The 25,753-nt window shown below is 32.8% G+C and overlaps 1 protein-coding gene across 1 annotated transcript; it reads left to right on the top strand.

The window, feature by feature from the left end:
- Positions 1–216: 216 nt before the first annotated feature.
- On the top strand, positions 217–1,014 carry LOC126889663 (uncharacterized). Its single transcript, XM_050658172.1, has one exon. It carries the CDS (start codon positions 217–219, stop codon positions 1,012–1,014), a length of 798 nt encoding a protein of 265 aa, XP_050514129.1.
- Positions 1,015–25,753: the final 24,739 nt, after the last annotated feature.

Genomic DNA, 25,753 nt, shown 5'->3' with positions numbered 1-25,753 from the left:
ATGCGGCTAACATTTTTCCAACTATTGAAAGCCTTCGAAGTGAATTAGTTCGAAAGGGCATTCTCTCATGTTCAGCAACAACACTTCGATTATTTCTTAAAGCGAATAATTTTAAGTACCTACAAAACAATAGACAAGCGCCAGACGCTAATGGAAAGTACTAGAATAATTTCTTTAAGAAATAGTTATATAAGACAGATAACTGAATATCGAAAAATGAAAAGAAATATTGTTTATTTAGATGAGACCTGGTACGATACTCATGACACAGTGAAAAAAAGTTGGACAAATAATAACAAAAAGTGTTTCAACTCAGTACCGCCCAATAAAGGAAAGAGGATTATAATTTTACACTGCGGTGGGGAAAATGGATGGATCGACGATGCATTATTATTATCTGCAAAACAAATTAAAGACGCGTCTCTAGATTATCATGACGATATGGAAAGTTCAATTTTTGAATCATGGTTTGAAAGATCTCTTCTTCCGAAATTACCCCCACATAGTGTGATTGTCATGGATAACGCATCATATCATTCACGGTTAATGAAAAGAATTCCAAATAATAGTTGGAATAAATTACAAATTCAGGAATTTTTATTTACGGAAAATTTGTATTTTGAGGCATCATATACCAAACAGCAATTGTTGGAGGTTGTTCATAGCAGACAGTACGAAAAGGAATATGTTGTAGACAACTGTGCTCGTAGTAATGGGCATACTGTGCTTAGACTTCCTCCTTATTATTGTACATTGAACCCAATAGAGTTAATATGGGCTCAACTTAAAGGAAACATAAGGAGAAGAAACGTGGCTCCTAAATTTTCTTCTACTGTTCTCCAGTTAATTAGAAGAGAAGTCACAAAAATCACAGAAACCAACTGGAAAAATGTAATCAAACATGTGATCGGAGTGGAAAATGACTATCTTAAATATTTACCAACATTAATCAAAAAAATAACTATAAATTTAGATGATACGAGTGATACAAGTGATAACAGTGACTCTGAGTAGATACTAAGTACAAAGAATATTATAGCCCCTAGAAGAAGCTTTTATATGAAACAGATGGTCACGTTTATAAGCAGGCTTGTTGACGAGGGATGTTGCGGCCGCAGTGCGGGCGGTGGTGAGATGACGGTGACTACGGACGTTGTCAAATATATGCACCTCCATAGCACCTACTCAGTTGGAACGCAAAATTCTATGCTAAAAGGTTTCAGGGCCGTACCCTTCTACTCACGTCTATATTCTTTGGTAAGTACTTCATTTGAATTAGGTGTTAGTTGAAACCTTTATTTCTCTTGTAATTGGAGGTATTCTCGTTTTGCTTATATATCTTTGAAAACAGGGTATAAACACAGTTCTTGATAGGACAAAAAGGTACAAAGTTTTTATCTCCCACCTCCACTAGTTTCATTCCTTTTTATTTCACAACTTAATGTATTTTCCATCTTTTGCGTTATTCTGCCGGTTATTAGCGAGCTCATCACTGTATAGTTTAATGTAAATATGTACATTAATAGTTATTTATGATATAAGTGTTAAAAGTAAAATTTTTAAGGCATGCATGTGAAAGTTGACATGAGTGCCTTAAAAATGTACTTTTTAACACGTATATCATACAATATTTTTTCTACAAACGTTATAAATGTATAAAATACAATATTTTTGTTAATTGCTGAAACCGTGAAACCTGTGACGCGTAAAAGGTAAAACTGGTTGTCTACACTCGAGGGGAATGTCTAAAAATTCTTGGCGAAAATATTATTCCGTTACATAAACTTGTTTTTTTTCTACAAACGTGTTAAAAATGCAATAATACAGTTTAAATTAAATTTTAAAAAACCTTTTAAAAAAATTGCATTTTTAACACGTTTGTAGAAAAAACTTTTTATAATACGTTCACCGATAATAGCCATTTTCTATTTAATACAATGACAGTAGTTGGTACTTTACTTATAATTTTTCGGAAATGAATATAACATGAATTTACTATTTGTTGTTGTGTTTTTTACAATACATAATTTAGACAGCATTGGTAATAATAAACAACCAATTATAACCAATACATAACTTAGACAGCATTGGTAATAATAAGCAACCAATTATTCAGCCGAGTACTGGTAAACAAAATGTATATTTGTAAATTATAATTTTAATCTCGAGTAGTTGATAATTATATTTTTTTATAATTAAAATAAAAAAGGTCGTAGAAAAACTATAGTATTCTACCGCATGTAATGGCTATTACTCACTCTGGGGAATTACGACTTCCCCTCTGGGGAAACTTCATCATCGTGAGTAATAGACACCATTACATGCTCGTTGAATAATATACTATTATTGACAAGTTTTTATATATGTAGATATTATTATTTTACAATAAGTTCTGTTCAGTCGAGTCGATTAGTGTTATCACTTTCGAGAAATATCACAGAAGTTAATAACGCCGATATTTTTTATTTAAACTATATTTTTATAAACTATTTTGTAAAATATTACCCACATAATAATAATATACCCACATAATAATAATATGCCCACATAATTTGGGGACATGCGACGATCCCATTTACACTTGTCCTAAAATCAAATGTTTGCAAAATAATAACTTTTATGTAATTTAAAATTAGATATCTACGCTACTGTTCAGTAGAATATTATCATGGTCATTTTAACAGTGTTGCCAATTTCTTAGTATCTTATCTGCTCTTCTTAGCGTAAATTTTCCAACGGAATTAAACGCCGACTCATACCTGCCTAATTCTACCTTTCACGACCGATAGCGCGAAGAGCGACAACGTTGTCAAGAAGATTCTTTTTTAGTTTGTATTGGGACTTAATAATAGTCGCGTTTTGTGTAAAATATCCATGGACCACAAATGGATGTCCAATGTACGTTGAAATCAAACGTCCAATGGACGTCCCGTAATGTACGTACATAGTACGTCCAGTTTTGGTCCATGGACGTTTGGACTTTAAATGTACGTTATATGGACGTACATCGGACGTTGTGTGCTATATGGGTACCGGCCAAACCCGATTTCAGGACAAACTAGATTGGCATAGGTCAAACTAGTTTGTCCTAAGTGCGTTAGGATAAACTAGTATATCCTAGGCCAAACTAGTTTGTTCTATCGCGCGTAGGCCAAACTAGGTTGTCCTAGGCAAAACTAGTTTATCCTGATATAAATACACACACTTCAGGCCAAACTAGTTTATCCTGATATAATAAAGACTCACACTTCAGGTTAAACTAGTACGGCATAGTCAAGACCAATTTAACCGAGTCGAAAATAATTTAGCGAACATGTAAGGACTTTTACATGCGGGGAACTCCAAATCACGTCCCAACAGTGATGGCAAAAAAAATATACATCGATACAAATGTACATCGAATGAAGATATTGATACATACTATAAATCAATATATTCTTGTATAATTAAATAATATAAAAAATAATAAATAAAAGGATGAGGTTTTCTCCAAAAATTAAAAGAAAAGATACACTTACGAATAAAATCGAGTACGAATTAATATTGTTTTCACCAATTTTGAAAAAATGTGAAAACGTTGAATTATCCTCGCTCATCCGTCCGTCCGTCTGTCTATCTATCTGTCCGTGAACTCAACTCTTCCGTCATTATACCAGGTAGAATGACAAATGAGGTGTCAAAGGAAAGCTTATAATCCAAGGATGGTACTAAAGGTGAGAAATTTGACCTAGGCTGTCTGTCCGTCCGAACGCGAATATAACTCATTATTATTGTTTGTTTGTTACGAATAATTATAATTTTAATAAAAATGATTATTTTTTTCCAAAACAAAGTATTTTATTCAATTTATTATTTACAATAAGCCGTACTATGTAATTTGCTGAATTACTTTCTTCTTCTTGGGTTTTCTCATTATGAGTTTGCCGTTTTCGTCTTCCATAGCACTCTATTCTCCCAGTCTCTGAGGTCTCTATCTATCATAGCCTTTCCCATGTGAGTTTTTCTATCATAGTCTTTCCTATGTGAGGTCTCTATCTATCATAGACTTTCCTATGTGAGTTTTTACCATTTCAGGGCTCTACTTTTACTACCAAAACTTTTTTGTAATTGAGCATTCGTCTACTTCTATTCTTTTTAATATATCCTCCTTTCTTATTCTATCCTATATATATCTATTCAACCAATCTGTAATCAATTATGGAAAAGGTAATCAATTATGTACTTTCGACTATATTTAATTGGTTTCTTCAGGATAAACTAGTTTGGCCTGGAGTGTGCGTATTTATATCAGGATAAACTAGTTTGGCCTAGGCCATGCAAGTTTATCCTAACGCACTTAGGACAAACTAGTTTGGCCTATGGTAAACTAGTTTGTCCTGAAATCGGGTTTGGCCGGTAACATATATGTATATTTATTAATAACTAAACTAAGCTACGAGTCAAAAGGACACCCTGTATCAAATGGCTATTACAGAAACATAATTATTTTAGTTTAAATCGTAGTTGTTTCTACCAATCCACCATATAATTGGATACATTTGCCGTAGCGCTTACGAATATTTCTGATTACATTTCTTAGTTGTTGGAAACTAATTTCTGCTAATTCCTGTCTAATTCTTGCACGAAGTTAAGTCTTACATATATTGGGCGGGGTTGGTAAAATTGTGTTTGGTATCTACCCATTGGAAGAAGCCTAAACTTGTGAGAAGGGCAGCCAATCGATCAACGGATTACCTCAGCTTATCCATACAACCGTTTGGAAAATTTTTAGCCGTTTTTCAGTTTCGGCGTAGATAATGAAAAGAAGGCCCAGCTAACTGGATACACAAATTTAATTATTCATTTAAGTTGGAGCTTTTGACTGGCACCTCATAACGCAGTGTTCAAAAATTATAAAAATTCCGTGTTCAAGGTTTCACTCCAAGAAGTAATAACCAATAATTCTCTCGTTCAATATACCACACCAGACCTTTTTGAGAATTCTGTATTTTACAGTTTATTACCATTTCTCACAGTGGCAGTGGTTTTTCATTTGTAGTGAAAGATCGTTTTTTAATCTCTTTTAATTATTTCTTGCTTCTGGACAAAATTACTATAGCATCCGCGAATGCCAAACAGTGATTTTTTTTACATACACACACCCAAACTTATATGGAATCACCATGTATTTCAAAGTAATATTTATTTGGTTGGAACTTTGCCGGCTGCAGACGGGGGATGTGAATTGCAAGGTGTAGAATTCCTTCCCTTTCGTCTTCACTGCAGCATCCATATGACTTGCAAATTATAGAAGTCTTGGAGGTGTTACCATGAAAATGTACCAATAAGTTTTCAATTTAAAAATCTTTTAGTGATTTTTAATATTTTTCAATATTATTAATTTACTATTAGGATTGAAAACTTGCTTCGTCTTTCAATTGCCAGATGGCGCTTGCCACCTATTATCATCACTTTGGTTGCGATGTGTGGGAAAACCTCTCGATGCAATTTAGTTGGAGTATGGAGAACAGTGCCTACGTTCCTTCTGATGAAGCTCCAATAAGAGCAGAAAATCGCGGTTAAAGGAACTGGACTGCACTCCGTATTCTAATTAAAAAGTAAGATTGGTTTGCCTTCGCATTGCAACCGAATAAAAATGGTACACATTTTTATTTTAATATTTATTTGTTTTGAAAAAACTTGTTATTGTTGCGAAGAATAAAGGTTTTTATTGAAAATAAACAAATATATAAGACAATCGGATAGTACAGCTCAGTACGTTATAGGTTATTTGCTTGAGTTGCAAATTGAACGAAAATAAATAAACTAACTTTTGCGCCCAAAAACGAAAATATGCCTCATGTGGGGTTATAGCACTTACAACGAGGAAAGTATTGGTCTTATCATCATTATTTGGCTCTACAACTTTATGTGAGTCTTGGTCGCGTTTACTATTTCCCTCCATTGTTGTCGGTCCTAAGCAGCTATTTCCCATTGCTGTACTCCCATTTTGCGTAGATCACTGGCTACTGCGTCCTTTCATCTCTTTCTTGGACGACCAACTGACCTTCTTCCAACTGGTCTTATGGAGAAAGTAATGTTCTCAGAGGGACATAGCTGTAGAGCTAGGCGTAATACAGGACGTTCTGTCCAAAACCTATGCCAGGTAACAGGAACTAGGAATGCTCAAAAATAAAGCAAGGAAAAGTCGCCAAAAGTAATAACGGCTTTCTACGATCGTTTAATTGTCCAATAAGCTGGAAGACACCCAACCAATTCTTACCTGCAGCTCCAAAGGCAGCTTTTGGAAGCTACAGGTGTAACTGTTTCAGTTGAAACGATAAGAAGAAGAGTTCGTACCAGGAAGTATACAGCAGGAGACAGTTATGGGTTCCCGAGTTATCCAAGCAGCACAAGATTGATCACCTAAATTGGTGTCTTCACCACCAAAACTGGAACATTGGGAATTGACAAAATGTGCTATTTTCAAAAAAAAGTCGGGATTTGTGTAAAGTCCGATGACCCACCAAATCGTGTACTTAGAGGTCGAGGAAGACAAGCAAGAACGAAAACTGTCAGATCTGTTTACAAATATACAAGGGGCAGTGTAATGTTCTGGAAAGGAATTATGATCCGTAAAAAAGTCCTTTTATTTTCATCCAATCAACTTTAACTGCTCACAGGTATGTTGATAACCTGTAGTCGGGCTCTGGAGAGGTCCAACAGGAGAAAATTTAATTTTATTGCATGATAGTGGATCTCCACATACCATAAGAGTGACTACAGACATCATTGAAGTAGACGATATCCTTTGTTTGGAGTGGCCTGCTTGCTCACACGAGCTCAATCCTATAGAGTATTTGTGGGATATGCTTCAAAGAAAAATTAGAGCTCGCCGAGATAATTCACAAAACATCGCACGGCTAGTATAAGCTGCTCTTAAAGGATGGATCAACCTACCACAACGAAATGTTGATAATTTGATTATGAGCGTGCCCATGCAAACTAAAGCTTGCATAAAGACTAGAGGTGATAACACTGACTACCACAAAATACAAAAAAAAAAAATAAATAAAAACAATTTAAACATTACTCGTTTTACATTGAAATTTTGTATGCTATTGAATTTAAAACAACTACTTTCAATTTGCTTGTTAAATACTTTATTGTTTTATTTAATTGTTATTTATTTGTTACCAAATTGCTCTAAAATAAATATTGGTTGACTTCGTGTGTTCGTTTTTTTTTTAAATTCGCACGAAATAATAAGAAATGTCAGATGATTCCATATAAGTTTGGGTGTGTGTATGTGACCTCGTCGCCTTAATACTATAACTTGATAACTCAAAATTAGTAGTTTTGAGATAAACGAGTTTAAAGATTTTAAAGATATTTGTGCTGCTACCATGATGTTGGTAAATACGGAATTCACTCTGCGGCTCTAAAATACTGTTCCTTAACTTTTTGGCAACTGATTTATTTAGGAATATGGTGTAAATTTGTTTTCCAATATGGAAAAAAACATGAAAAATTAAAGTTATCAAGTTTTAGCACTACCATAATGTTAACATTTGGTAATGTCGCATGTTGTGCTAAGTCGCATATAAGTGAACTTTTTAACACAACTAATATTTTAAACATTATTTTGTTGAAAATTAGCCCTCTGCCATGGGGGTTGCCAGATCTGCTAACAATTCTCGAATTCTTGCATTAAAATGAACCGAATAAACAGATAGCAATTATGTGGTAAGTTCAATGCTTTCAGAGAAACACGTGCTAAAACTGGATAACTCGAGTTATCTAGTTATATCATTCAGTGTATGTCGTATTCACGATTATTTCGATTAAATAATAGCTTGATAACTTATCTTGTCAAGTTTTAGCACTGAATATTAGTGGCATTTGAGTTTTATCAACTTTCGTCAATCATAAATAAATACTTAACCCGTTTGAAGTGAGCTATCAAGTTTTTACACAATATGGAGGCAAATAAAATACATCTTGTGAACTAGTTATCTCAAAAACGTCAATTTTGGAGTTATCAAGTTATAGTACTAAGGCGACGACCTGATCTGTGAATATTAGCCTCGTTTACATATTACCATTTTCAATAGTACATTAAATAACAATGATAACAACGGATAACATCCCCATGTCGTACTCCTTCTTTTACTTTAAATCTTTCTGTTAGTTTGTTATTTACTTTAATTTATTTTCTCTTTTCGTAAGTAGCTTTATCATTCTTATTATTTTTGGTAAATTTTATAAATTTTTTAACGCTTTATATTTCTTTCCTTTTTAGAATACCATTGTCTGTTTATTGTCATGACTCTCAGCTTGCATTTCTCTTAAAGTAACGAAGTTTTCTAGAGTACTTCTCCCTTCTAAATCCACACTGGTATTCTCTTAAGCTATTGTTAAGACTTTTTGCTTCTTGTTTTTGATGTGGATTGCTAATGTCTTATATACTACAATAATAGTGCCACACCCCTATAATTCTGATATTCTATTTTATCTCCTTTTTGATAAAGAGGACATATTACTGCTTGCTTCTACTCCATTGGTAGTTTTTCCTTTCCCGATATGTTTTTTAGTACTTTGTGTATTTTGTCTGTCAGCCGCGCTTCTCCATATTTTAACATTTCTGCTGTCATATAATCACTTCCAGGATATTTGTAGTTTTTTAGATTCTTAATAATGATTTCAACTTCATTTACCGATGGTGCTAGACCTTCCGTACTGTAGCCTTGCGTATTTATTATTACGTCATTGTATCCTCCAATATCGTGACTTATGTCTTCTTCTATGACAAATTTAATTATTTATAAAGTGGAAGGTCCTGACCACTCCAAACTGAAATTGGTTGCGTTGTTCCTGTAGTTGTAGTGACCCTTTCCTAAGTTAACATACATCTATTCTACCTTGCCATACTGTACTGATGATGACTAATGAGTCAGAAACACGTGTCTGCGGTTGAATTCCATCTTTTGCATATTTTTATTTTTGTTTCATCCTTGTTGCCAGGCATGCCCATATATACTTCCTACCTTGGTTTTACTATTAACTCGCATTAACGTTTGCTTGTTTGATTGTTTGAAGCGTTCTAAACGTTTGGCATTCCCTTCCTCAGGTAGCTGTAGCTTCCTCCGAGGATGTGTTGGTTGTTGTTCTGGAATCCTCAGGGTCTTCTAACATAATTGCCAAAAATTGTTTGCGTTGGTCCTGCAGTGATCCTTTCCCAAGTTCTTCTTTTTCTTGTAGTGCCTATCCGTTTCGGATATTGGCGATCATCATGACAGTCTGTACTTTGCACCCTGCTGCTCCGAAAAGATTTGTGGTTGTTGTGTTGAACCACGTACGTAGACTTTTCAGCCAGGAAATCCTTCGCCTTTCTGGTCCTCTTTCCTTCTACTTTTCCCTGTAAGATTAGTTGCAGCAGTCCATATCTTTCACTGTTCCTCATGATATTACCGAGGTATTTGATTTTGGCTGTTTTTTTTTAACAGCTCCTTTTCTTTTTGCATTCTCAGCAAAACACCCTCATTGGTAATGTAGTCGGTATAAGATATCTTCAGGATTCGACGATAAAGCCACATTTCAAAAGCCTCGATTTTCTTTCAGGTAGCGTCTGTGAGAGTCCACGACTCAACTCCGTACAACAGTATAGGAAAGAGTATATTTCCCAAGTTAACATACACCTATATTCTAACTTGGCTATACCGTACTGATGACGATTAATGAGGCAGAAACATGTGTCTGCGGTTGAATTCCATCTTATGCATATTTTGTTTTTTTTTTTCATCCTTGTTGCGAGATATGGCGATATATAGGTGCTTCCTACGTTGATTATATATATATATATATATATATATATATATATATATATATATATATATATATATTCTATAACACTATAAAACAGTGTTGAAATTATCGGGAAATGCGGTCTGTGGCTTAGATTGAAACTACATTTAATTCTGTTGAATTCGATATTTCGATGAGTATTTATTAATTTTTCATCTTCATCAGGAACAAACTACAAAATTAACTAACAGTTAGGTACAAACATAATATTACAATGATATAACTTACGAATTGTTGTAGGTATGTTATATAAAGCAATTTAACTTAAAGCTATGCATGTCGTTTCACGAGAACGTCGAGGGCGGCACTGAATCAGGTATCTTTTCTCACATGTGTTAAGGGCCAAAAGTTCCAATATCGAGCCATCTGTTTAATATTCTGCTATTTTTAGAATTTTAAAACATTGCAGTAAATGTCGCTTAATCTACTTGTGTCTGATTTGTAATTAATTGAAAGTTTATTACTGTTTATGTGGTACATCTCGAGGAACAATCTTTTCTTATAATTGCTTTCTGAATCTAGGTCTCTTATAATTGCTTTCTCAATCACAAAAGTGATTGCAAAACACACAAAAATACTTGTGCAGCAGCACACCATTCCATAACAACAGGACACCAATTTAATTTGTCAGATATCAAGATCCTAGATTCAGAAAGCAATTATAAGAAAAGATTGTTCCTCGAGATGTACCACATAAACAGTAATAAACGTTCAATTAATTACAAATCAGACACAAGTAGATTAAGCGAAATTTACTGCAATGTTTTAAAATTCTAAAAATAGCAGAATATTAAACAGATGGCTCGATATTGGAACTTTTGGCCCTTAACACATGTGAGAAAAGATACCTGATTCAGTGCCGCCCTCGACGTTCTCGTGAAACGACATGCATAGCTTTAAGTTAAATTGCTTTATATAACATACCTACAACAATTCGTAAGTTATATCATTGTAATATTATGTTTGTACCTAACTGTTAGTTAATTTTGTAGTTTGTTCCTGATGAAGATGAAAAATTAATAAATACTCATCGAAATATCGAATTCAACAGAATTAAATGTAGTTTCAATCTAAGCCACAGACCGCATTTCCCGATAATTTCAACACTGTTTTATAGTGTTATAGAATATACTTGCACGGTCGATAAATACATCGGATTTCGAATCCAGTTCTATATATATATATATATATATATATATATATATATATATATATATTACATGTTTGTAAATACGTAATATTGTAGCAAAGCCTTATCTCTACGCTCGCATGCCCTGCAGACATGAAAGGCTAGTTAATAGGAGGGTTTTAACCCTTAAACTACATGAATCATTTCTGGAGACAAGATATTTCTTACCTAATAAACGCTGTGAAGCCATAGCGACCACAATTCGAAATTGAGGTCAAAGCAATCCCTATTTTCATCTAGGTGTGTAAATACGATAATTACTCGGGTTAGTGGCTAGAGAGTTTGCCTGATTTATTAAATACTGGCAAACTTAGTAGTTGAGCAAGACAAACTGCACATGATTGTACCGGTAGTTTCGAGAACTTTATAGCACATTATACCACACAAGAGATAATTACCATTAAGCACATTAGCTTCAATATAAAGGTGTAACATTCTGCAACACTTAGTTTTTTAAGGAGAATGGAAGTACAGAACTAGTTGTTAATAAGTAGGTATATCTTAAATGTGTTGGAAAAGTATGTTGGAATCATATAGGAAACTCTTTTATTATTAGTTTTACGAAAAAAAGTTATTCATTATAAAAAATCTCCACATAGTCGGTCTACGACCTAAGATGCTACCATTATATATACAGGGTGGTTCATCTTATTCGCCTCGGTGTCTGTACGGAAAATCACTTGATATTTTAAAAAAATTTCTTCACAGTAATATACAGGGCCATTATTACTACAATCTAAAAATAATGTGAATTATACAGGGTGCTCCAAAAAAGAGTGGTAAATCAAAGTTATATTTTTTCTTATGGAATGCCCTATATCTGATGGCATTACTGAATTGACCTTAAAAAATAAGCTATACTTTTATAAGGGTTCCCTATACCTAAATACAGGGTGTTTTGATTTATTTCGATTTTTATGAAAATGTAAGGTTTTGGAAAAAAATAAATATCTACGAATCTAAGAATCAGTAACAAATTCCTTCTTGGATCTTAATAATAGACTATTTAGCATACTTAAACAGATGCTTACTGCAACAAAATTTCTTACAGGGTGGTCAAAATATGAGATTGTTCTATTAACAAATTCAAGCTGTAATAACTTACTTAATTTAAATGGAACATCCTGTATCTTACTAGTCTATCGCGTAGAAAATATACTTATCTTTCAATTTGTATTGGGTTTCCTACACCTATCTTTTTACAGGGTGGTCAAAATATTAGATTGTTCTATTAACAAATTCAAGCTGCAATAACTTACTTATTTTAAATAGAACACCCTGTATCTTACTAGCCTATCGCATAGACAATTTATTTAGCTTTCAATTCTTATTAGGGTTTCCTATACCTATCTCCCTTCATTTGTTAAATATTTAAAGATTTCCTAATTTGCAAGCTTTAAAAATTAGAATTAAGTAAATATGTCGTGGTTACATATTATGTACAACACATCACCAACACCGGGAATATACTTAGACATGATACTGTCAATAATAAAATTTTCATTGTTATCATGTAATCACACAGAGTGTTGTATTATTTTAGTTGATTTTGGCCTACATGTGACATTGAATAATATGTTTATATTAAACTGCATACCCTATATTAGATGCCGTATTCTGAAAGATACTTAAATTATATTTCATTCCGTATAAGTATTTTCCATATCTTAAACCAATGGTTATTACATAAATTTAAGAACACCACTTTTTTGTTTGAATCTTTGAATCGCAATTACAGACAATTAAATACAATGGCTACTTTGACGAAAACGAGCCTGTTGTACAAAAATATGTAAAAATGAGTATTTACAGAATAACATGGGAACTAACATTTACAGAATAACATGTGTATTGAGAATGTTTACATGGAATTGAAGAGATTTTAAATATCTTCCATTATAAAGAATAGAATATCGAGTATGTCATTTAAAATAAGAACACTCTGTGTGATTAAATGATAACAATATGAATTTTATTAACGAAAGTATCTTGACTAAGATATTTAAGTATATTGCCGGTGTTGGTGATGTGTTGTACATAACCACGAAATAGGTACTTAATTCTAATTTTTAAAGCTTACAAATTAGGTAATCTTTAAATATTTCAAAAATGAAGGGAGATAGGCATAGGTAACCCTAATAAGAATTGAAAGCAAAGTAAATTCTATACGCGATAGATTAGTAAGATACAGGGTGTTCCATTTAAAATAAGTAAGTTATTACAGCTTGAATTTGTTAATAGAACAATCTAATATTTTGACCACCCTGTAAAAGATAGGTATAGGAAACCCTAATATAAATTGAAAGCTAAGTAAATTTTCTACGCGATACACTAGTAAGATACAGGGTGTTCTATTTAAAATAAGTAAGTTATTACAGCTTGAATTTGTTAATAGAACAATCTCATATTTTGACCACCCTGTAAGAAATTTTGTTTCAGTAAGCATCTATTTAAGTATGATAAATAGTGTATTATTAAGATCCAAGAAGGAATTTGTTACTGATTCGTAGATTCGTAGATATTTATTTTTTTCTAAAACCTTACATTTTCATAAAAATCGAAATAAATCAAAACACCCTGTATTTAGGTATAGGGAACCCTTATAAAAGTATAGCTTATTTTTTAAGGTCAATTCAGTAAGGTCATCAGATATAGTGCATTCCATAAGAAAAAATATAACTTTGATATACCACTCTTTTTTGGAGCACCCTGTATAATTCACATTATTTTTAGGTTGTAGTATTAAAGGCCCTGTATATTTCTGTGAAGAAATTTTTTTAAAATATCAAGTGGTTTTCCGTACAGAGACCGAGGCGGATATGGTGAACCACCCTGTATATATCAAATATTATTAATCTTATACGAGGTATGTCAAAAATATAAGTTTCGCTCAAGAGTAAAGTACTTTTATGATTCACAATATCGAAAATTTATGTAACGTTGCTTGGAATTAAAAACTATAATTTAATAAGCAATTGAGGCGCTCACAGCAACAGTGGCCTAACCCCAAAAACGAACGAAATTTTGAGATAAATGCAATCTTTGCATTCGTATTTACTTTGTGCTTATGGGATTGCGCTACAAATTATGTAGCGCCATTTAGCCAAATATAGAGTTAGGTTGTGTAGACCCTTGTTAATAGGAAGATTTAATGTTGCTGATTTTATTGATATAGTAATCTAAAAATGCTCAATTTGTGGGTTAGGCCACTGTTGCTCTGAGCGCCTCAATTATATCCTTCTAATGGAAATTTTATTACATTTGAGAAAAATTTGCAAATTTTTTTCTCAAATTAGGTAGACAAAATGTAATATATTAAGAATAATTATTAATGAATTTCTATTTCTTTTGGACATACCATAACTTAAGAACGACTTTACCAATTTCATTCATCCTGTTTTTACTTTATCGTACTACATACGCAGTATGAGTATAATAGATAAAGTTATAGGATCGTGCAAAAAATTTTTTTTCAGATTTCACTTTTTTTCGACGATTTGAGTCCCCCTGAGTCTAAAAAGCAAATAAAAAAAAACATGTCGGAAGTATGTACGTACGTATGTACGTGTACGTGCGTATGTCGCCACCGCCCAGCAAAAACTACTAGACCGATTTCGATGAAATTCGGTATGAGTAAGTTTAAGAGAATTTTGTCGAGAAACTAAGCTTTTGAAAAAAACCTCTCAAAGGGGGGCCGAAATATGGGGTTATTTGGGGCCCATTTTTGCAAATTTTGACCGAAACGAATGAAATTTAACTTAAAGTTAGCTCATCGACAGGTAAACAGAAATACGGAATTTCACATTTCCAAATCCAAAATGGCGGCCAGCATGGCCGACCGCCCACCCGATACATTTCCCTACCAATCTAAAAACTTGTTTAAGATAAATTTAATTTGAAAAAATATTTGTATAGCCTAAAGATGGGGCTATAACAAGAATATTATCGTTTTTCAGAAAAAGTTATGAGTTGCCTATATTTAAGGGGTCAAAATTTGACATAAGTTTGAACTAGATTTTCTCAAAAATGGCTCTAAGGAATTTATTTATTTTTTGAAGTGTTTTTGATATCCTATCGGTAAATTGAATAACATTAGTCAGATTTCTTAACTCCTCATAGGAGGGGAGTTATGAATTTTTCATAAAAAAATATTCGAGTGCCCGTAACTTCCTCTGTAATACAAACTAAAATTTGAAATTTGGCAGACATATATAGTACTTTAGTATCTATTAGTACAATAAATTTTATTCACAAATGGCTTCCGGTTGAACCGGAAATGAAAAAAAATCATAATTTTTTAAATACGCCCTATATATTTTTACATATTTTGAAATAATGTAAAATTACCTTTCCAATGACATAAAAGTCGTTGCTGTAACTTAAAAACTCGAAAAGTTACAGAAAATTGAAATTTTGCTAGAATTTTGTGTGTGTCCCCTCTCACGCGATCATAGCAGAGCATTATTATAGGGCAGTCAATGAGGGTATTTGGCTCCGAATTCCATCCTACTACATCGATGTACTTGATATTTTCACAGTAAGTAGGGAATAGCTCAAGAAACAAAATCTACCCTATATACTATGGCGCTTTTATCTTGGGGCAATTCCCACCCCTTCAAGTGGGTGGAAAATTTGTTGGTCAAAATAAGCATGGAAGTGGCTAGAGAACCTATTTTTAAGCAAAAACTGATCTATACTTTTTTTTTGAGAACTCAATACTTTTTGAGTTATGCGTAGTTGAAAATTGGCCATTTTCATTCAAAAATGACACGTTTTCGGACGGTTTTTTGTGAATACCTTAAAAACTATGCATCAAACTAAAAACACTATATAAAAATTTTTTTAGATTATAAATAAAAAGAGATTCGTTCCTTCGTAAATTTTCTATTTATAATACAAAAAGAGATATGGTAGGTAAAAAGAGTTTGTTTTTGGTGCATGTTCAAAGTGCTCATGCTTTTGTAGTGTTTGAAAAGGCCTTTAAAACGAGCACCGTTAAATGTCGGTTACATTCAAACTAAGCGATATATGGTGCAAAAAAAGATATGACTAATGTACTTTAAGGAAAAATGATAAGTACATACATTTACCCCTAATTCACCAGAATTTAAATGCATTGTTTTTCTTTTGCAATACCTCTTAATATAGTGTTATTTATACTTTCAAAAAGTTGGACGGGTGAAAAAAATAAGATCAAATTATAGGGCGCATTTTTAAATTTTCTTAAAATTCTTTCTTTTGCTCCATGTAATTCGAAAATAAAAATGTTCTATCCCCGAGATGTGGTGGGAACCGCCCCTATGATAAAAGCGTCGTAGTATATAGTATATAGGATAGACTTTGAATTAGGAGATTGGGCTTTGGGCTACTCCCAAAATTTCATTACAATCCATGCAGTAAAATGCAAAAATTCTAAACTATTAATTTCTCAGAAAAATGAACTAATTTGAAATGAAAGTATGACTAATATTCTATTGATAATGATGCGTAGACCCATAAAATATTTTCAAGTATACAAGGTGTTTCTAAAATATCAAAATAACGAGTAACTTTGTTATTTTTATAGAATGCCAGTATCTAGTACGATAACGATAATAGATCGGTACGTTAAAGTTCTCGGGCGGCCCTTCCGTCCAGCGTTTTTCTTTTAAGTTTTTTCATATTTTGTAAATGAATGTTACGAATATTAAGTTTAAAAAATATTTAAATATTTCAGAAAACCTAACGATTATTTAAATTTCGTGCTTTTAAATCTTTCGCATTTACGTCGCAAAACATCATTTACATCAAGCTAACTCGCGGTTCCTAGACATTTACTACGGTTGTCTACACCACGATTACGTCAGGAGGGTCCAGTAATGAAAATGCATTTCATACATCTATATCATATCGTCGCCTTAATACTATAACTTGATCACTCGAAATTAGTAGTTTTGAGATAAACGGTTTTAAAGATTTTTAAGATATTTGTGCTGCTCCCATGATGTTCTCTTTTTTATTCTTGGCCCTTCGTTTCGCTTCAGTCCAAGTTGTATTTTTCGTCCTCAGAATCTCTACCACTTCATCGTTCCAGGTTTTTTTTAATCTCCCTCTTCCTCTCTTGTTTTGTACTTTTGCCTCCCATACGCGTTTTTTCCTCTCTACCATCGTTCATTCTACACAAATGTCCAAACCATTTAAGCTTGTTCTTATCTAGTATTTGTGTTATTGGTTCGACTTGTAGTTCTTCTCTCACAATGCTGTTCCTTATTCTATCGCTTCTTGTAATTCCTTTTATTTTTCTTAGGTACTTCATGTCCATGGAGTTTAGCAAAATAAAAGTGAAATGTAAAACAAAAAGTAAAACGATATCTTAATCTCCACGCGATTAAAAATCTCGTTCGGGTCGTCCCCTCAGAAACTTAATTTCTTCTCAAGGCAATGTGAATAATCGTAATTTTGGCTATTATTCAATTTTAAATTTTTACCTTCTCTCCGTCAGTAGTGTAGGCACTATATCGTCACTTAACTAAGCACAATTTGAATAGTAATTATGATTAATCGGTAATTTTATGTTTTTGATGCATAGAAAATATTAAATTAGGATAAGCAAAATTATTGGCTAAAACTAGTAAAGTGAATGTGAATATAAAAGGAAATATATAAAATGATGAAAGGTCATCATTCCATATATTTATGGGCAACTATATACACCTGTTTCGGCCTTCTCGGATCTCATCAGTATAGCGTATCAAGTTAAAAAAGTTGTATGGTAACTTGGGAAAGGATCACTACAGGAGCAATGTTACCATTTTTGGTCATATTGTTAGAAGACCCGCATATCGCAGGGCTTCAACTAACACTGCCAAGGAGGTAAGGCGACCTGAGGAAATGAAAAGCCATAACGTTATTAAATAAAATTATGTTGAATAATCGAGTACAAATATAAGTATAGATGAGCAAAATTATTGGCTAAAACTCGTAAAAGTGAATGTAAATATAAAAGGAAATATATAAAATGATGAAGGGTCATCATGCTATACATTTCTGGGCAAATATATACACGCATTTCGGCCTTCTTGGACCTCATCAGTATTATAGTGCAGCAAGTTAAAAAAGTTGTACCTATGCTAACTTGGGACAGAATCACTATAGGAGCAATGTTACCGTTTTTGGTTATATTGGGTTTATCTATTATTCAACATCATTTTATTTAATAACGATATGGCTTTTCATTTCCTCGGATAGTCTTACCTCCTTGGCAGTGTTAGTGGTAGCCCTGCGATATGTGGGTATTCTAACAATATGACCAAAAATGGTAACATTGCTCGTGTAGTGATCCTTTCCCAAGTTAACATACAACTTTTTTAACTTGCTACACTGTACTGATGAGGTCCAAGAAGGCCGAAACACGTGTATATAGTTGCCCAGAAATGTATGGAATGATGAACTTTAATATTTGTGAAATAAACATTTTTTTATATTTTCTGGCAGCAGTACAATATATTTTGAGTTAAATAAATTAGATACATTCTTCTTTTGGCGTCAATTTAATTCGAAAATTATTTTTTGGGTCACCCTGTATAAATAATGATGTTTATGTTATGTATTACTGAATAGAGAATTGAATAACTTTTCAAATGAGCTACCACACGTCCCCCATTCCCATTTAAAAAAAATTTCGATTACGTCATCACGCTCAGAAGGATGACGTCACTAGTATAAAATCTATGCCAAAAAATTGTAATTTAAAAATAAAAACCGACCTGTTTCGAGATTTTTCTTCAAAACGTTCCATTTTAGAGAAAATTAATTTATTCCATGATTTTGCCCCTCTGTGTATAAGGAATATTACACGCTTTTATTTTCATCGTCACTTCGTCTAAAACTAAGTATACCTTTTTCAATAGCTAGTCTTTCTCACAACCAATTTATCATGCTTTTCATAATGACCCACTAAAAAATAATCTCTATCTGTCAGAACATATTTTCAAAACATAAAATTCAATTCTATTTATCTCCAATATAATACATTTTAGCGCGAATAACGTTCATCTTTTTAGCACTTATCAGGGGGTTGAATAATCTCCTTAATTTTTTGTTTGCCACAAAACGCAGTAAAAAGATCCTTAAAGCGTTCTCTTCTATTCAAGTGCGAAGACAAACATTTGTCTCCTAAATATCTCACTCTTCCTCTTTCACTTGTTTTTCTTTACGCAAAGAAATGTGCTAGGACAAATAAAGTGATTCGTAATCGGCCCTAATCTAAATGGGATGCTTGCCAACTTAACTGAATAAAAATATTTCCACTTGGTGCTAACTTAACCCACCATTTAATTAAAATACTTGGTTAGAGTGTGCCAGAAACAGAAATCCATTAGGAAATGAATTGAGCAAATAATATGTGAGTAGAGATTTTAACGACATTCAATTAGTAGTAGTAAAAATAATCGAGAGAAATAAGGTTTTTGTCGGGACACTTAAATCAGCCAGATTGCAAAAGGATTTTTTGGGAACTATATACCTAATATATTATAAATACAAAAATGACCGTCACAGTTAGAACGAGAATTTTAGTTATTAACAAATAAGAGTCAGAAATGGAAGTTTTTTCGTTTAAATCGCTACAGAAAAAAAATAGGGTAATTAAATATCTTATTATTAGAGTGAGTATTCATCTTTCAGTAGATATGTTCGCAACTGTTTAAAATGGTGGTTTTTAAATTTTGGTCCGATCATTTGTTGCTTCGGAAATTGAAAAATAAAACTAAAATTTCGAAAATCAAAAATTTGCTATGAGACCAGGGCGCATCTGTAAAAATATTAGTACATTTGGACGTTGAGAGGTGACTCAAATTTTTTGCAGAAATTGCTTGAAAATAACTCAAATAATAATATTTGAGTTATCGTCCCTCTCAAAAAGGTCCGGAACATTGTTTAAATAATCAAAATGTCAAAAAATTAAGGAAAAATTCTATTTTCTTCTTCGTTTTTGATTATAACTTTAAAAGTATTCATTTCCGAGAAAAGTTGTACGGATATAAAAGTTGCGTAATTCCATTTACTATAAAAGGGATTGGTTAAAAATTTAAAAAATAGTCACCCTTGTTGCAAAATAGCAATAACGGCGAAAAAACCATACAAAAACAAGTACTCGCATTTTCCGTTTTCCAACCATTTATGCTACGTTTAGGACCTTCATATTTCATTCAGAAAAACTTTATGATACAGTAAAATAACACTATAAATTTCATTAAGATCGGTTTAATAGATTTTGCAAAATTAATTTTGCAATCCAGCTTTCGCAAAAAAAATGCATTTTTTCAAAATGTTACAGGACTGAAAATAAAGCAAATAGCAAGTTAAATTTTTTTTGCGTATAGAAGTGTACTGTACCTTTCATTTTCAATTTACTAAATTAAAATCGGTTAACTACCACAACTTCAGGAATTTTTTTAAATAAACATTAATTATTGGTTCTACTCGCAGGACAGCGGATAGTTTGCTCTGATTGGGCATTCCAATGACCTTTGATAATGATTGATACATTTTAATTTTTATTACATATCGATATAAATAAATAAATTTGTTTATTGCAAAAAAAAACACATACTCTATCCTTTGAAATAACACTTTTTAGCAAAAATTTTCTTTTTTCATATATTTTAGCTTAGAGAATAAAAGTTTATTATTTTTAAATATATGCAATTGTTTAAACAATATTTCACAAACAATAATAAAATTAGTTTAATTTTTGTGGAATTAAAATATTAAAATACAACAAAATATAGAGTAAGAAAATAATATATTAGTAAGAAATTTTGGTGGAAATCAACTTGTGTGAATCGAATACCGCTGTCCTGCGCGTAGCACCAAAAATTAATGTTTATTTAAAATGCTTCAGAGGTGTGCACGCAGCTCCACTGAGGACGACGTAAGATAGAAACAGCTGTCTGAAGATTGTGCATAGCCTCTTAATCGAAAGGAAACATAAACTGTCTTTTTCACTTCTATCTTTACTCAGATTCGAGTACTAGGAACTTTCTTTCCGTCCGTTTTTCTAGACGAATGAAAGCGGAATGTGATCCTTTTCGCTTTCTTTATTCGTCGTCTCTTGCCTTAAAATTGTAAAAGTCAGAGATTAAGGATGTACCAGAAAGAAGTTCCAACAAGAAAAGTTTTAAAATTTAAGTAGTTTTTACTATTTTAATTTTTATTTTAATAGTGAAATTTGTATCTGGGACTTTTTGCTTTTCTTAAGAAATGTCGCTACAGCTTCCCAAAAATGAATTTTAAACTATCTTTAAAATACCACATAAATAGAGAGTTTGGTTTCGTTTTGCTTCAGAGGTGCAGAAACAGCTGTCTAGAGATTGTGCATCGCCTCTGAAGCGAAAGGAAACAGAAACTGTCTTTTTCACTTTATTCAATTTGTTTATCCCACAGAGCCTTTTTTGCAATATTATTGCTCACAAAATAACAACGATACAGGGATTCTGCGGGTACTTTTTGGCTTATAAAAAATTTGAATAGCTTTCTTGGGAAAGGCGCAAAATATCGCGTGTCAAAATTTTTTAATGTGTTTTAAATGCATTAATTTTTTTCGAATCCTGAGAAAACCAATAAATATTTTTGAAAAATTTAAACGCAGAGTGAAAGATTATGTTATTACCGAGGGCCAAAAGTCCCTTAGAATAAATAAAAAAAATCATTCTTCTGAATGAAATATTGCAATTAAAAATCACACTAATCGTCGTCAAAATAGAAAATACCAGAGAAATTATATTATTGGGAGACCTAAATGGCAGAACAGGCAATAAAAACAAGATGACGTGGTAGGCAGATACGGCGAGGAAGTACTCAACGACAACGGAACAAGAATAATTAACATCTGTAAACAGAACAATAATTGTAAGAATAATTTAAGAATTTTGAACGGCTTCTTCCAGCATATATGCATTCATAAATATACTCGGACCCAACCTATTATGGACCAGAAAAGTATAATTGATTATCTTTTGATAAAACAACGGAGTCGAATGAAGAATAACGATGTAAGGGTTTATAGAGGAGCAACATGCGGGAGTAACCATAATCTTCTAAAAGCGGAAGTACTGCTTCCCGGAATGAAATCTCAAAAAAATCTAAATCCACGAGAACAAGTAGGAAACTTGGAACCAAAAAAGAAATACAACCTAGAAAGCTTACCACAAACAAGTATAAGAAAGCTATACCAAAATTGACTATACGAGAAACTGAAAGAACAATATACATTTACAAATACGGAACATCTTTATGCACATACAGTTACTTTATATACATGTTATATAACACAATGTATAGACCAATCTGCATATGAGGCATTGGGGGAGTACAAAGACAACATAAGAAATAAACCATACTAGTGCGACTTAGAAATAGCCACCGAAATAGACGATAGGAGAGAAAAGTACCGGAAATATATCAGTACACAGAAAGATTCGGATAAAGTTTTATACGAAGAGGCACAAGCAAAATTGCGAAAAAAATTACACAGAAGAAAAACGAAACGTGGACAAAAAAATGCAATCAACTTAACGCCTATATAGGGGGACAAGAAACACAGAGAGCTGGAAATCCCTTAAAACGTTGAGAACAGATACCAAAACGGATATAATAACAACGATTACTCTGGAGAAGTGGGATGGCTATTTCAAGCAGTTACTAGTAGAAAATAGAAATTATTTTATTGAAAACGAAGATCACGAAAGTTGGTGACAGGCGTAGATGTCGCTGCTTGATTTATTTTGGTCTTTTTCTTTAGTACCGTTTTCCATGTTGTAGGAAGTCGTTGAGCATCATCTCTTTAGTTTAGACCGTTGGGATTTCTTTCGATATCTATCGATTCTCTGATTTCACGTTTTATTTTTATTTCTATGTTAGCTAACATCGTTGTTTGGTTCAGGTTTATTGTATGTCCTGTATTTGCGACATATTTTGCAAGGGATGACTTGGTTTCTTCCCTTTCGATAGCATTTCGGTGTTGTTTTCTCTGAATCTCGTATACTCTTTGACTTTCTAACGATATCTTGGTTTTTGGTGTTGGTAGAATAGTTGAGATCTTTCTGTCGGTGTTAAATATCGTTTCTATGTTACGTTTTCTCAGCACTCTCCCTATTTTCTCTGTTGTACCCTTCCCATATGGCAGAATGGTTTTGCCGATCGGTTTTTCGTCTTCTGTTGGGTCCTTCATTCTTCTTCGAGCATTTTGAGCTTTTTTGATGGTGTATGTTGAGAAGCCGTTTTTTCTTATCGCTGTTTTCACATTATGCATTTCTTCATTTTGATGTTCTTGGTCTGTCAGTCTTTCGGATCTTATAATCAAGGTTTTGATGAGTGAACGTAATTGTGCAGGATGGTGGTGTGAAGCAGCATTTAGATATCTATCGGTATGTGTCGGTTTACGATACACTGTATGGCCTATGTGTCCGTCTTGTTTCTTTATTATTAACACATCTAAGAATGGTATTTGATCGTTTTTTTCCAGTTCCATAGTAAACTGAATCTTATGGTGGATATTGTTGATGTGTTCTAAAAATGCATTTAGTTTTCCTTCTCCGTGTGTCCAGATGATAAAAGTGTCATCCACGTATCTAAGCCAAATTTTAGGTTTAAGATACAAAAATAAAATTTTTGGATTTATTAATTCGGAAACAGATTCTCTCTTATAACTATTCCCTAATATTATAAAACTTGCAAGTAATAAAGGGTGATGAATGCAGAGACATGAGGAGTCTATATACTTAGTTGCACTCCACAACACATCAATTCAATGAAGCAAAGATCAACAAATCTGTTTGCTAGTACTCAATACGTGAGTAAAAACGCAGGTAGATAAAGGCATTTAATATTTACTTTCTATTCAGAGACCATTACCATCTCTTTTCATCCTCCATAGAGAGATGGTATATAGAGAGATGGTTATGGTCTCTCAATCGAAATTAAATATTAAATATTAAATGCCTTTATCTACCTGCGTTTTTACTCACGTATTGAGTACTAGGAAACATATTTGTTGATCTTTTCCTCGTTGAATTGATGTGTTGTGGAGTAAAACAACTATATAGACTCCCAATGTCTCTGCATTCATCATCCTTTATGCCTTGCAAGTTTTAAAAGAGAGAATCTGTTTCCGAATTACGAAATTCAAAGATTTTATTTTTAAATATTTATTTGTTTGAAAATGGAGTCTTGGGTTTCGTTGTTAATATAATATTTAAATTTACATAACAGTTGTGAAAAATACAAACATTTTGTGAAATCTTATAGTTTGTTATACATATAGTCTAAGATCCCGCAGACTCATGGCAAAATTTTCAAAATACTACTTAATTTCTTTATTCAACACCTATTACTGGGTCCCACTTATCCCTCTCGGCAGCCCTGTCTATGCATTCATTTTTACAGGTCTGAAACCAGTTGCTACATCTATTTTTCGCTAGTCTGAACGAGAACGACAGATTTTAATTAATTTCTACCAAGTTGTAAACAAGTTTTTTACTTAGTGAATCCAGAAAATTGATTCAGTGAAATTACTGTGTTTAGTTTCACTCTGTGACCATAACGGATAAAAGAGACGTTAAATTGAAATAAACGATAATGATTGTAAGGGAGGTTATTAGTCGTTAAAACTCGTAATTAAAAGTTACATTTCTATTACTATAAATCAGAGTAAAAATGGTAAATTAGGAAAATGGTAAAAGTATGAAATTTTATTAAAACAATAAACATCATAGTCTGGGCAGATTATCGGAGAATAGGCCATTTTTGGGAAAAGTTATTTACCAGCAATTTTAATGCTGCAATCCAGTTTTATGATTGTATATGTTAATAATCTAGGTATGCAATGTTCGCAGGTAGCGAATTTAGCCGAGGAATGGATTGGTTAGGAGCTATTGCATGTTTTGGTTCAATACAAGAAATGCCACCCATGACGTAAAAAGTGTGGTATCCGTCGATTTTATGTACGTTAACCCTTTCTGTCCCAACTCTGCATATATAATTATGTTTTTGAAAAAGTGGGTCTGTATTCCCAGCCGCCGTATATATACGTTCAAGGTGTTATGGTCTCAATTTACCAAAGCCGAAAATATGCGTTGCTTATAAAATTTTAGACTCATTGGTGTCCCAATGCCGTAGAGATATGTCCGAAAATATTAGATTATTGTTCCCAAAGCCTCAAAATTTTGGCACCTAAGACAGGTCATGCGGACCCATTGCCTTATATATTTGTTCACATATTTTAGATATATGCTATATTGTAGCACTGGCGGCAATGCTTATAGGTAGCTGCTAGAAGGTGAAGCGTTTGTAGCCACAGAAAAGACCAGAAAAAAAAAAGAAGCGAATCGAGATACATGTGTGCAAGGTGCGGAGTCGGCCTTTGCGTAGTGTCATGTTTTGAGGAGTACCACACAAAAGAAAACTTTTAATGTTAATTTATACTACATTATTTTTTTTAAGTTGTTACATTTTTTCAAGTTGGTTTTGCTCTCTAATGAGTACTTTTGAAAAGAAAACGTTTAAGTTGGTTAAAAAAAACTCATTAAGAAACATGTTTTGGTGATTTATTTGTTTATTTATATGCGACGTATATATAAGGCAATGGGACTCTAAGCATGAAAAAACGTTTGGGATTGAGGGACCAACATGCAAGTTAAGGCCTGGCATAGAAAGGGTTAAAATCAGCGTTTTCGTACACCT

The sequence above is a fragment of the Diabrotica virgifera genome, chromosome 1, assembly GCF_917563875.1.
Source record: "Diabrotica virgifera virgifera chromosome 1, PGI_DIABVI_V3a".
NCBI lineage: Eukaryota > Metazoa > Arthropoda > Insecta > Coleoptera > Chrysomelidae > Diabrotica > Diabrotica virgifera.
This window is presented reverse-complemented; position numbering and strand designations above follow the sequence as displayed.